At 47.0% G+C, this 13,118-nt stretch overlaps 1 protein-coding gene across 7 annotated transcripts in view; it reads right to left on the minus strand.

The window, feature by feature from the left end:
• The window catches only part of PLCE1 (phospholipase C epsilon 1), a 932,976-nt gene extending 926,743 nt beyond the window's left edge, over nt 1-6,233 (minus strand). For all 7 annotated transcript variants that reach the window (XM_085605968.1, XM_085605952.1, XM_085605960.1 and 4 more), the window contains exon 1: nt 4,896-6,233. In XM_085605968.1, coding sequence (XP_085462094.1) covers nt 4,896-6,080 — 1,185 coding nt within the window. In that variant the 5' untranslated portion in view covers nt 6,081-6,233. The remainder of the gene's footprint in view (nt 1-4,895) is intronic.
• Nucleotides 6,234-13,118: the final 6,885 nt, after the last annotated feature.

Below are 13,118 nucleotides of genomic sequence, written 5' to 3' on the forward strand. Positions count from 1 at the left end.
GATGGGTGTGTATCAGAGCAGTATCAAGATCTTCTGCATGGCAGTGGTGAGGAAGATGTGCAAGGACAGAGGGCTAAAAGTGATGAAGGCAACCAAGAAGGAAGACAAACAGATTGCTCTAAGGGTCTGGGAGGAAGTACACATGATGAAGTCCACCCCACAAGAGCAAGTGGGTGAGGAAGAAGAAGAAGAGGAATAGGAGGAAGGAAGGAAATTAAATTGACAATGAAGAGGCCCCAGAGGCAGAGGATGACCCCAGAGGGGCTAGATCACATGCAGTGTCTAGAGCAGGGAACAGTGTGTCCTCTCACAGCTAGACCCATTCAGAGCTGGAGGACAGGCAGGGAGAGAGGGCTGTGAAGTTGCTCATTGGCTACCCTTGCCTCAGAGGAAAAGAAGCTGGCTATGGCTGCTGAGGAGAAAAATGCAGCCCAGATTGCTTTAAAGAAAAGGGCAGAGGCAACTTTGGCCATGGAGGAAAAGATGTTAACACTGACGAAGAGGGCCATGTAGGCCGGTGAGAGGAGTTGGCTCCAGATGGTCTTGAGGTCCTGAAGGTAATCAGGGTCCAGTGAAGATGGTGGATGAAACAGTGAAGTAACCCTGTGTGGTGAACACAGCTCCTTTCGTGGAGTTTTCCGAGCTCTGCGGAGCACGCAGAGTTCCCAAAAACTCCACTCAGCAGGGCGGAGCTTTTTTCATCACTCGCGGTTCTCAACGTCAAGTTGACGAGCGCGAAAAATCAACCTCCTAGCGAGAATCCTCAACGCCGGCAGTTGGATTTCTTAATGTGAGTGGTCGCAGCACTCTTGTTGAGCAACCTTCCGTTCGCGTTGAGAAGGCTGTCGCTCGAGTAGAAAATCTACTCAAGCAGCAGAAAGAAAGCTGCACCCTGTTGCACATCCAATGGTGCAGTCTGTGATGATTTTACAGTGCAGGACAAACACCCGACGCTCAAAATCACAGTGAACGGCATGACCCTAACGCACTTTGTCGCTTGTGGAACTCCACATAGCGCTGCAGTTTTTTTGTCACTTCGCTGAGTTCCGCATAGCGGATCTCCGGGAACTCTGACCAGGCCTACAGTGAAGCGCCTGGAAAGGTAAAATAGTCCACATCCCTAAAAGCCAGGTGCCTTATGTGGTATGGGGAGACATAGATAAGTGGTTTGTGGCAAATGAGGTGGCCATGCACGTGCATAGAGTAACAGAGGAGGACTGGGTTCTAGTATGTGGAAGCACGTGGAAAGTGCTGGGAGGGATACCCTATTGGCCCTAGAGGTGGCTCATCGGATGACATAGGCCCCCATGAAGGAAGCCTTTACAACAAAGATTGATTAAACCCCAAAGAAGTATCGCCTGAAGTTTAGGGGCAGCCAGAAGCAGACAGCAGTCATGGGCTGATTTTGTGGCTTCCTCCAGTAAGCACTGGATGGTTGACTGAAGGGCAGTTAAGTGAATAAACTGTTTTACTGAGTTGCATCAGCACCTAGCACCTGAGAAAGAGGCTGAGCTCTGGATCAGCACCATAGTGTCTAAAACGTACCTGGAAGTGACTGAGGAATGGTGGTTCAGGTCCCCCTCAGCAGAGAGAGGGAGAAGACCAGGATAAAACAGAGAAGTTCCACACTGGGCCCCAAAAGAGTTCGGTAGGTAAGGATTCCCATACCAAGGGTGCCCTTTTAACCGCTCAGATGTTATGACTGTCTCCAGTAATGACACAAGAGGGGAGAACTCTGCCTATCCCCGGAAACCACACACAGTTGGGCACTTCATGGGGTGGTTATCCCCAGGAAAAGTTAGGGAATGCCCTGGTGTCCCTTAGTTGGGAAGTCGTACCAGAAAGTAAGCTGACGATCCCTGACGGTGGAAGTCATCACAAGCAGGAGGTCACCAAGAATGGGATCCACTTCACTGCTGTGCAGGATACCTGTGCCAGACCGACTATGGTGGTAGATAGGCGGGCTTCCCCAAAAAAGGACCTGCCAGGACAGATTTGTAGGGTAACCCATGCCCAAGGGAAGAAATTCTTCCGTCCTGTGGCCCTGGTATCTGTAGAATGAGAGGGGGTATTGACTGAGAGAAAAAAGTCATTGTCAGCCCCCCGGCGGCCACTGACTGCATACTCGACAATGAACTTATGTCGGTGAGAAAAGAGCTGGGTGAGGCGATTGGCTAGGGCACCCCAACAAACACAGAATTATGGGAGTATTGCTCCCAAACGAAGAGTATGGAGGCCCAAATGGAAAATAAGAGGTAGGGGGAAACTGATCCTGGGGAGGCCACTTCTGACCTGCAGGGGCTGTATGTGCTTTCACAGAGAGAGAACAGAAGACCTGCCACAGGCAGACCCCTTCCATGACACCGACAGTGTGTGTCACCATTGAGGAGGGCTATGGCTCTTCCTCTGGAAATACTGGACTGTCTGGCTCCTGTTCAGTCTCAGAGTACAGACCCTGAACTGAAAATCCATACTCAGGATTGGAAGGGAGAAGTAAGAGTGAAGGGAGGGAGGGTGTCTATCACCAGAGGGTATAGTCGCCATCCTTCCCCACACACCCTTGGCGATCTCAGAGGCCAGAAAGACCTCTGGAGCAACTGGGGGACTCCTTACCAGACCCACAGCTGTAAGTGAAGCCTGGCCAAGTGCTTTTGGGTAATGTATTGCTTCAGTGCATAGGTCAAATCAGACTTTATTACCATAACAGAGACTAACTAGAGAAGCCACGATTTCCTCAAAAACATTCATGGTACAATCAGTTTTTAACAGAAAACAAATGGTTCTATATTCACAATGCTTTATAATTAGATTTTAAATCACTGAATGGATTTGCCCCTTCTGTTCTGTTTATCTTTATTTTAGAACCTATATACTTAAAAAAACATGGCACACACAATACACAAAGTATTATGCCCACAAATTTAAAGCTTTCGCCGATTAGAAATAATTGCTACGAGACAACATTGTTTTGCCGTAAATAGTTTCCCTTCTAGGATTATTATGACAAGCTTTTCATGATAGAGAACCTCTTACCCTCCAGAATACAAAACTCTGGGTTGCTGGCCGCTGACCAATGGAACAGTTAAAGCAAATTCCATTCATAATATGCACAGATCATGTAGGCCTGCGTTAAGGGCTTTTACCACGCACAGAAGTCTGGGTCACCTTTTACATTATTGTAAGATGCTCTATTGCTGTCATTTAAGGGGGGAAAACACATTTTTATCAACATTGATCATAAAAATTCTGCATCCACTGCTCGAGTCTGTTTTACATTTACAACTTTAGCAGTAACATGTAGAATTCTAGAACTGCAACTGGTTAATGAGGGTGTTTTTCACCGATGGGTTCTAAGTGACATGTAGTAGACAACGAAGATGAAACTTTAGTTGTCAATAATGCTATTCAGGATGTCGTATATGAGTTCCAAACCAGCCCTTCATTGTGGACTAGCTTTTTGATTTCCAGTATTTTGTACATAGTAATAAACATGGATAAAAGAAGGCGGCCTTCTTTTTTGTTAACTCCGTGGGCATTTAGTCAAAATGTTAAGTGTCAGATCTACAAGCACAATTGGAGACGGCTCGCGTGTGCCTCAGTATGATACAGTAACATTTTGAGCAGCACAATAAACACAATAGTTGCTACGTCATAAGAATATGTAAGACACCAAGCAAACTGGACTAGTACAACCAACGGTTCAGAATATACACATTCGACAGTTTCGTACAGGACGCTTGATGTGCATCCTACTCTTTCTAACCATGCACTCCTTATTGTACATTTAGGACTTTCATAGGTAGAAACACGGGTGAAGATCTGCCCACACATGTACATCAACGTCAGGGTTTCATCCACCATCATCTTTGGAAGCAAAACGAATAAGCATTTTCTATCAGCCTCAAGTCAATCTCTGAAGTACTTTTTACTCACCAGGAAAAAGGTAACTGCGAGTAGCTACAAGAAAACTAAGCAGAGCACAGAAAGGCACATTTGCCAGCAGGGTAAAGTGAACTATCAAAACAAAGTCTGCATCTTTGTACTTTTCATGAACCCAGATGATCCGATGATATTAGAGGACATATAATTCAGTCTTCTTTTAGATAAACATTTTCGGGGGTTTATGCTGTGATAGAAAAATTCTAAAAGGGGCTTGTTTTAAAATACAACATCGAAGGCAATAACAAAAACAGTGGTAAAACTGACATTCACTGAATTTGAAATGGCCCACGTGCAACCCTAGCATCATCTCTTAGTATTTTCACAAAATTTGTTAAATGGCTGCTCTTATTTTAGATCCAATTAAACTTTCATGATACTCTTTAAGCATGTTTAACCACCTGTGTGAAATTCTTTGAAGTTCTTTTTCAACAACTCTCGCCAACACTACAAAAAAATATGAGGTCGCATAATTTCTATGAAAGACGACTTTTGCTTGAAAATCAAGACCTTCAACAATATTGCATACAAAGAGTTTTGACCCTTTTGTATGCGTGTATAATTTGGGGTACCTTTTCCTCGTGAGATCAGAGCTACCCACAAGGAAAAGATGCGGCCTCATGCAAAACACTGATTGTGAAACTCCGAGTTACATATTTTGAGAAAAGAAGATCAGGGTGAAAAGCAAATGTAATTATTTTTATTTGGGGCATATTTGCTCCGAGAACAAAAATAGTGTGTGTACTAAGGTGCTGGGAATATGCTTGGTCGCAGGGAAGGTAACATTAAGTACAGGTCCACTAATTGTTAATTGCGGAAACCTACACTTGTGTAATAAACACTTTGCACACTTCTATTTAAAACGACTTCAAGTAAGTAATCAATATGATTTCTCTTGCTAAAATACAAGCCTACAAATTGCAAAAGTGAAACAAAAATCAAAATTAAGATGGTACCTGGTTCCATAAGGACCTCACTGGGCAATGTCTTGATTTGTGATTTCTCAGGAATCCCTGTCCACTTCTGAGATGCTCTGCCGTAATCCAGCGATAGTGTAAACAGCTGTTCTTATGTTTGCGACATTCAACATAACTCCATGCTGCAATGCCAATGTGCCCAGATGGCAGAGTCCTCACAATGGCTCTAGTTCCAGTATAGATGGATTTCTTCACCTCTTTGTCATTTTTACAAAATCGCCTTATCAGCAAAGTAGAACGCTCCTTTTTATTCCTGGAAAAGTCATTGTCTAAGTCTTCTTCTGAATTGTTATTTAACTCTCCAAAATGGCTGAGAAGCAGTTTTGAGGCTACCCTACTCGTGACGTGTTGTCCACAGACGCTGCTGCCTGGGCATGGCATTTCGGGCACCTCTCCTGGGGCGTGTTGCAGCAGTAAATGTTTATTCTTCAAAGTCCCACATGCGTTCAGCCGTTGATGTCCGTTTTGATCGACTAAACTATTGGGCATGAAGACCGAATCATCACTTGGGCCTGTGTTTGTTCGCTGCCAACAGTTTCCTGAAATAAACCGGTTCTGTGATGTACAGAAAGTCCTCGACAGGTTCCCCTTCTTGGTACAGCCCGACCGGTGGTCCCCTCCGCTGTCGGGATCACACTGGCCCCTCTCATTTACTGCTGACTGACACGTCGGCATCTCCTTTGACAGGCCATCCATTTCAGAACCAAATTCAGGGAATACACCGTTTGCCATTAACGTGGGAATCGAAGGTTGCACGCAGATATCTCTCTTCGCTGAACAACTGCATGATGTGTGTGACGTTCCACGCGGCTCGTCAGACTGGCGGCTTTTCCGCAGAAAGTCACCACAGACGTGAACAGAGCTGGCTGGAGCAGCGACACCCTTGTTTCTGTACACCGAGCCACCTTCACTGGCGCTACTTTTTCCCTCGTCATATGTCAATGAGCAAGGGCCGGTCCGAGGATGCAGAAGGTGGCCGCCTTTACGTGTGTGGAAGTAGGAAACCGTATCTGCAGGCGACCCTCCCTTCTTTTCAGCCTGTCTTTTTATAACGCTGGTATCCAAAGTATTCTCAGTATTTTCTACTCCAGCTGTCTGGGCAGATATCACTTTCCCGTTAACCAGAGGCAGGGGTAGAGAGCCAGTCATTTCACCCGAGGTCATCTTCCCACACAAACATCAGATGCTTACGCGCTGCCCTTTCAAGCCATTGTATTTGGAATTCACTAACTTTCGGCACAAATGCATCTTCAACTCAGTGGAGCTGCTTGGTAAGCACCAGGGACCGCCTTAAAGAGGCCTGCATGGGATTTTCTGCGCCTCTGCATTTTCATCCATCACATCCAATATTTTGCTTTGGAGCAGCTTTGCTGTAAAACATTCTCTGTTGTACAGTTGATAAATCCTTCATGCGAAGAAATAAAGCATTTCCTGAAAAGAAAAAAAAAACGCGATGTCACATTCAATTAAGGTTGCCCAATTGTTACCAATTCATTTCTGATCTAACCATTCTGGCATGTAATACAGAAAATCTAGCTTGTTCTGAAAAATAGGGCCGCCATGTCCCCACTATTTCACAAACTGAAGTCGCATTTGCATACATCAGTTAGAATCCGGATAATATTGTAACGTTTCAAATAGACTGGGAGGCCTCGTTACACTACTATGGCATTTTCAGATTTTCTTCAATCAATACTTTGATCTGTGTTGTAAAGTTATGGCATCCATTTTAAACGCCGATTTTTGAATGTTTACCACGTACTACAAAAACACAAACTGAAAAGGTCCAGTTAGCAATTTTTTTTAGCAAAAATGACAAGGAATATATAAAGGAAGCTTAGAGACCTATGAAAGTCTTCTCATCTGTCAGTCTCTAAGCAGCCAGAAAGAACATAAGCGTCAGCAGCCAAAAACACGATACCCACCCCATCACAGTGGAACACAGAATAGAGGCTCGATGTTGATATACAGACACCCATTCGCAGACCAGGGTGTGCAATTTGCACACTGACTGTTCCGCAAAGGGACCGAGACACAGCACCCAGATATCTGTGGGGTGACAGTGTTGTGCTTCACAAATGCTGTTTGATCGAAAAGAGCAATGTACCTAAAATACAAAGTGAGGGGCCCCACAAACCGAAGGGACAGGGCACCGAATAAGACTTAAATATCACGTGCATAATTTCCATTAGATGCGCTCATCTTACAAACACTACGCATTCGCTCACATACATAAAGACAAACCCAACGGGAGCACCGACTCGTAGGATATCGAAAGACTTTTAAATTCAATTTAATAAAAAACCTTCAATCACGTGTGCATCATATTAAGCATTACAAAATCTTAAAACATAAGTCAGACAGATTTGATGATGTAAAAATCGGAAAAGACTCTAAAAAGACAATCACATTCGTCATCAAGACGTTAATTCGTAAGACTAGAGTACATAAAAAACATCATGCAGCAAAAAAACAACTTCTAACAACAAACAAAGCGTTGACGCATTTCCGTGGGTTAAGACGAATGGGACCACCTTCTTCAGGACTAAAAAGAAATCTTCTCCTCTCCTACGTGTTTTTCATAGGTCCTATTTAAGAAAAAAAACATCTATTATCCGTATTTTCATTACGTACATACAACATACATATATTCAAGACAATACATTAGGTCATCTGGATTGCAACAATAATTATAAGTGTTCCTGTATCCACACACCTGCGTGCTTCCCAACGGTTAGGGACGTCAAATCAGCATCCATACTGCGGACATATCCACAACAACCACCATCCAATCAGGTTTCTCAAAGTTCCATCTTGCTCATCCTCATTTTACCAACTACAAGTCAACCGACCCAATCAAAATTAACTCACCGGTTTAATGACACTTGTTGAGACGTCGTTCCTAATTAAAATTAAATGGCGGCAAAGCAAACGTTAATCTGCACATAAAAAGAAATATATAAATATCAACAAAAGTGGAAACTGACCTAATTAATGGCCCATTCCCCTGGGTTGCTCATTGGGTGACGGCATACCTGTTCGGTAACTATATATGCCGATATTTCAAAAGTGCATCTGATTCTTCATGAGATTCATGGGTGGGCTGGCTATGTTCTTGCACTTATCCTTCGCTCCTCAACTGTCTGTGGACCGGAGCCCTATAATAAATATATAGACTAAATGGTGTTGGAGGAGGTTGTTTGAACTTTGGTGGGGACTGCAAGTCCCTTGAAGCCCTGCTGTTCCCTATAATGCGCCGCACCTGTGCTGGGGAAAGCCTACTTCACCCCTCGCGGCACCCGCTTTGCGGGATGCGGGCGGGCGCTCGCCGGGCAAAGCCCGGGCCACGGGCAGGCCCATCTGAGCCCGTCAGTGACCGGAGGAGACTGGCACCCCCCTCTGAGAGCCCCACCTACGCAAGGTCAGTTTCTCCAATAACTCGGTATTTGTCTTTGCCAAAGCCCGTTATTAATCAGGAAGATTGAACTGAATTTACTTGTATCACAAAATGAACAAGCGTGAGGGGAAGGGGAGAGGCGCGCTACCGAGCGGAAGTGTGGCGGGGACACTGGATCAATTCTTAATTAGAGCAAGCTCTCTACTTGAGCACGAGATTGCAATCACGGAACGTCGTCTATCGCTTGAACCCCCCATGTCCAAAAGATCATCTTTGGGTGGCTTGGCCTCTGCTCGTACACCCGATCACTGCCCCGCTACAGCCATTGACATTTCCGATAAGGCGAGCAACACTATTCAGTCTTTAAGTGGAAGTACCCATCACAATGGAAGCACCTCTTATATACTCACCTGCTGTGCCTGTGCAAGAGTGTGCAGCAAGAAGCCCACTTCAACGAATATCTACAAGGTCTGCGCCTCAAAATAAAATCCTTGAGGTTGTCCCAGAAGCCACAACAAAAAGGAAAAGGGGAGGGGGTCAACAGAGACCAAAAACCGCAAAAATCCCAAGAACAACCAAAAATGGAGGAGCTGTCTCACTACCACCTTTAACAGCAGTAGATAGTGTCCCTGTTACCACTGGAGCTTTGAATTTAGATGGAGTAGGCGATTTTTCTCCCCGTAGCTAATGAAGCCATGTGGAAGAAACTGGAGAATCTACTCCTAACATCTTTTCATTCCATCATTGACAGATTGAGCATGATCGAGGAAAGATTAAATACGTTTCAATCTCAGGCGAAGTCTAATTTTTGTGCTCTCGAGGGTCTACTTGTTCATACTAAACCGCCATCTGTGCCTATACCTAACAAATCGGGGAATTCTGCCCTAGCTAACTCTAAACCCCCTAAATTACCAGCATCTAGACCCTTACCCCACAGGAAATCCGTCACCGTATCTACGTTGTGACAGCCCCTTTGATTGAAAACATTGATGAGCCAGGGAACATGTCGAGCGAATTCGCTCAATCGATCACGAGCCCCCCGGGGGAGGAACGATCATGTGCAGCGGCTGAAGTCGATACCTCGCAACCGGCCATCACAAACATTAACTGTGCTATAGTAAAATCAGGCCAATTGTGTACCAAGGTCATATGTCCCAGGACTCTTGACGAAGAGAGGGAAACCGGAACAAAGAATAGCTCTTGATGGCTCCCTGTCCCTACATCTTCCCCCGGCAGCTGCTTCGTTGGTGGTGGTCCTGAAGAAGGTCCCAGCATTGCGAGAAGGACAGATTGAATCTACGAACAATTATTGTCTAAAGCTATGCATTGGTTTAATACAAAATTGAAGGGCATTGGGATGGAGATATCTACAACCAGATGATCATGGCTAGACGATGTGCATGGATAGGACCATCCAAAAAGAAAGGGAGGGGGGGGACTGTAGTTGTGAACTTTAACAATGAGTATGTTGTTAGATTTCTCTTGGATCACTTGGGTAGTAGTAATCTTGGGAACCACTCTCTGTCTTGCCTTTAGGATTCTTTTACAGATCTTGCCACAACCTTCCAATAGGGAGGGACACGTTTAGTGTAGCAAGACAACCCTGGGCACCTTCAAGAACCATATATAGATCCCTAGATATAAATCTAGTCAATAGATTTGCTCCCTTGGTTGATCTAGATGCATGCGATTGACTACAACCAGCTGTTTTATCTCAGGCAGAGAACACCGATAATCAGCTCATTCTCTCCCTCGTGATTGATATGAGCACACAGATATTAAATTCCAACCATCCTGAGAATACAGAGATCCCGTCACCCCTAGTCTTGGGCGGTAGTACGGCTTCTTCCACACTAACATTAATATCGTGGAATATTGCCGGCCTACAATCCAGGATTATGTCTTCTGATTGGTCATGTTTCATTGAGAACTACATTATCGCTTTTCAGGAGACTTGGTCACTGAGCATGATTTTTCGTCCCAGTTACCTGGCCATTGGTAAATTGGCTACAGCAGGACACAAAGTGAGACCCTGTGGGGGATTGATTTTTTTTTTTAAACAGACTTTATTAGGTCACAAAACAAAATGCAGTCAATCCCCTTCCCCCGTACTCCACCCTCCAGCCAAATCAGAACGTGGTGCAGTGACCAGTCCACCAAACTGATCACAACTGTACAACATTCACCCCAACAGCATCTATGCTACGAGGTAGTTCATCCACAGGAGTAATCCACAATGAATGTGCGATAAAACCAATATGCCCCCCGCCCCATCCCCCAGCAACCCCCCCAACGTAACCCCCCAAAAGACCCACCCACCCAAGCATGTCACCAGTATCTATCATAATTACATGTGCATCAAAGCCTCACCTACCACTCGTCGGATCCGCCTCCCAGCTATCCCAGCAGAGAGTGCCTCAAGAGCATAGGGGGAAGCCTGTTACAGGGTGCTCACGGAACAGGGGCCCCATCATCCTCCACCGGATCTCCCCCATCTCCCACAGCCGAGCGCTTGAACAATTCCAGGAGCGCCAACCATGCCCGGGCCCATTCGTGCGATCTTTCATTTTCACTACGTCTAGCCAGACACAATCTATAAGTCCCCTCACTTCCCGCCCATTTCTCCATCTCCCTAGACCACCGCAAGAAATTAGGTCCCTGCCTCGCCTTCCAATGGGAAGTAATCTCCCGCTTGGCCAGGACCAGGCCCAAGTCAATAAACCTACTGGTGACCTTAGTCTTTGCAGTATGCGGAAACCCATGCAGCAAACATACCCACGGGCCCACCTCCAAATCCCTCTCTGTCACCGTCAGTAGTAACGTCGCCACTTCCTGCCAAAATCCTGTCACCTGTGAACAGTCCCAGAACGTGTGAAGAAAAGTCACCCCAACATGGCCACATCGGAGGCAAGCATCCGGCCCCCCAAAGTACTCAGCTATTTTGCTAGGGGTAAGATATGCCCTATGGAAAACATAAAACTGAATGAGCTGGAAACGTGCATTTCGTGTACACTTCCAAGGGCGCTCCGTGATTTCTTCCCAGTTTTTGTCCGCAATAGGCGCCCCCAGGTCCGCCTCCCACTTGACGCGCAGCGCAGCCAGGGGTTGCAGCATATCCCCAGTAATCCGCCTGTAGAGACAAGTCACCGCCTTAAAGTTACCCGCCGCCATCACTACATACTGACAGGCAAGAGAGGTGTCCGGCTCTACCATCCCCTTCCGCCAGTGCTTCCTGACGGCCGCAGTCAAGGCTGCATATAGGAGGAAGTCCCCCCGCGGGAGATCATGCCGCTCCCTAAAGTCGTCAAAGGGAAGCAGATTACCATCCTAATATAGGTCGCCCAGTGTCATAACTCCCGCCTCTTCCCAGGCCAACAACCGGCTCCAGTCTCCCCCGTGGGGTAACGCCTCACACATTCATAGAGGGATCTCGGGCGCGTAGGGAATGACAACACGCGCCCTCCTAGCCAACCGCGCCCAACACTGCCTGCCGAACCACCCTCCAGTCCGGAAGCAGTGAGGCTTCTCTCACCGGCACCCGGAGCAACACACAAGATAATTGGGACCAGCTCGGATCCGACCCACTTTGTTCTTCTGGGTGCCTGATGTGACCCGCCACACACTTTGTGAACCACAGGAGCTGCGCAGCGTGGTAATAGGACTCCAGGTCCGGCAACGCAAGGCCTCCCTCACTCCTGGGTCGCTGTAGAGTAAGTAGCGCTACCCTCCGCCGCCCCGCACCCCAGATGAACCCTGTGATCAAAGTGTTCAACTGTGCTAAGAGCTTTCCCGGGATCCAAACGGGAGAGTCCCAAAGTAATAAAGAAACCTGGGCAAAATGACCATTTTCACCAAGGCGACCCTGCCATCCACCGACAATGGGAGAGTCCCCCAGAACTCAAAGCAGGTTTTCGCCCCTCGTACTGCTCGCCCCACGTTGCCCTCTAACAAATCAGGGGGAGCGTGATAAATCCTGGTCCCCAAGTAAGGCAAACACCGGGATTCCCACGGGACATCCCCCTGGCGAATCATCCCGTCCGGTCCCGTGGGGAACAGACAAGACTTGGTCCAATTCACCCGGAGAACCGCCACCCTCCCTAGAGTCTCCAGCAAAGCCTGCGCCCCCTGCAAGGCCTCCCCAGCATCCGGCAAGAAAAGAAGTAAGTCATCCGCATATAATGCTATGTGCTGCACTCGTCCCTCGACTAATAACCCTGGAAAATACCGACCTGACCTAGCGTGAGCGGCCATGGGCTCCATTGCCAGTGCAAATAACAAGGGGGACAGCGGGCACCCCTGCCTCGTTCCCCGAGCGACCGCGCAGGCACCAGATATCAAGCCCCCCGTCCGCACCCTAGCAGTGGAAGCACTATAAAGAAGCGCCGTCCACTGGACAATACGTTCCCCCATCCCGAAAGCCCGCAAGACGTCAAAAAGGCCACTCCAGGCTATCAAAGGCTTTTTCAATGTCGACCGCAAATATACAGGCCTCCTCCTTGTCATAAGAGTCGGACCCCAAGATACGCATCAGTCTGCGTACATTCATTGCAGTATTGCAGGTTGGAATGAACCCAGCCTGATCCTCATGGATCAGTTTCAACATATGGGGCATCAACCGACTAGCCAGAATACGACTCAAAATCTTGTAGTCGAAGTTGAGCATCGCCAGAGGTCTATACGAGGAACGTTCCCATGCAGGTTTACCAGGTTTAAGAAGGGGAACTATGAGGGCTTCTCGCGTGGTAGCAGGGAGGGTCCCTTCTCTGCGCGCCCTGTTTTACAGCGCCACCAAGCAGGGTACTAGA

This window comes from Triturus cristatus, chromosome 1_2, assembly GCF_964204655.1.
Source record: "Triturus cristatus chromosome 1_2, aTriCri1.1, whole genome shotgun sequence".
In the NCBI taxonomy this organism is placed as follows: domain Eukaryota; kingdom Metazoa; phylum Chordata; class Amphibia; order Caudata; family Salamandridae; genus Triturus; species Triturus cristatus.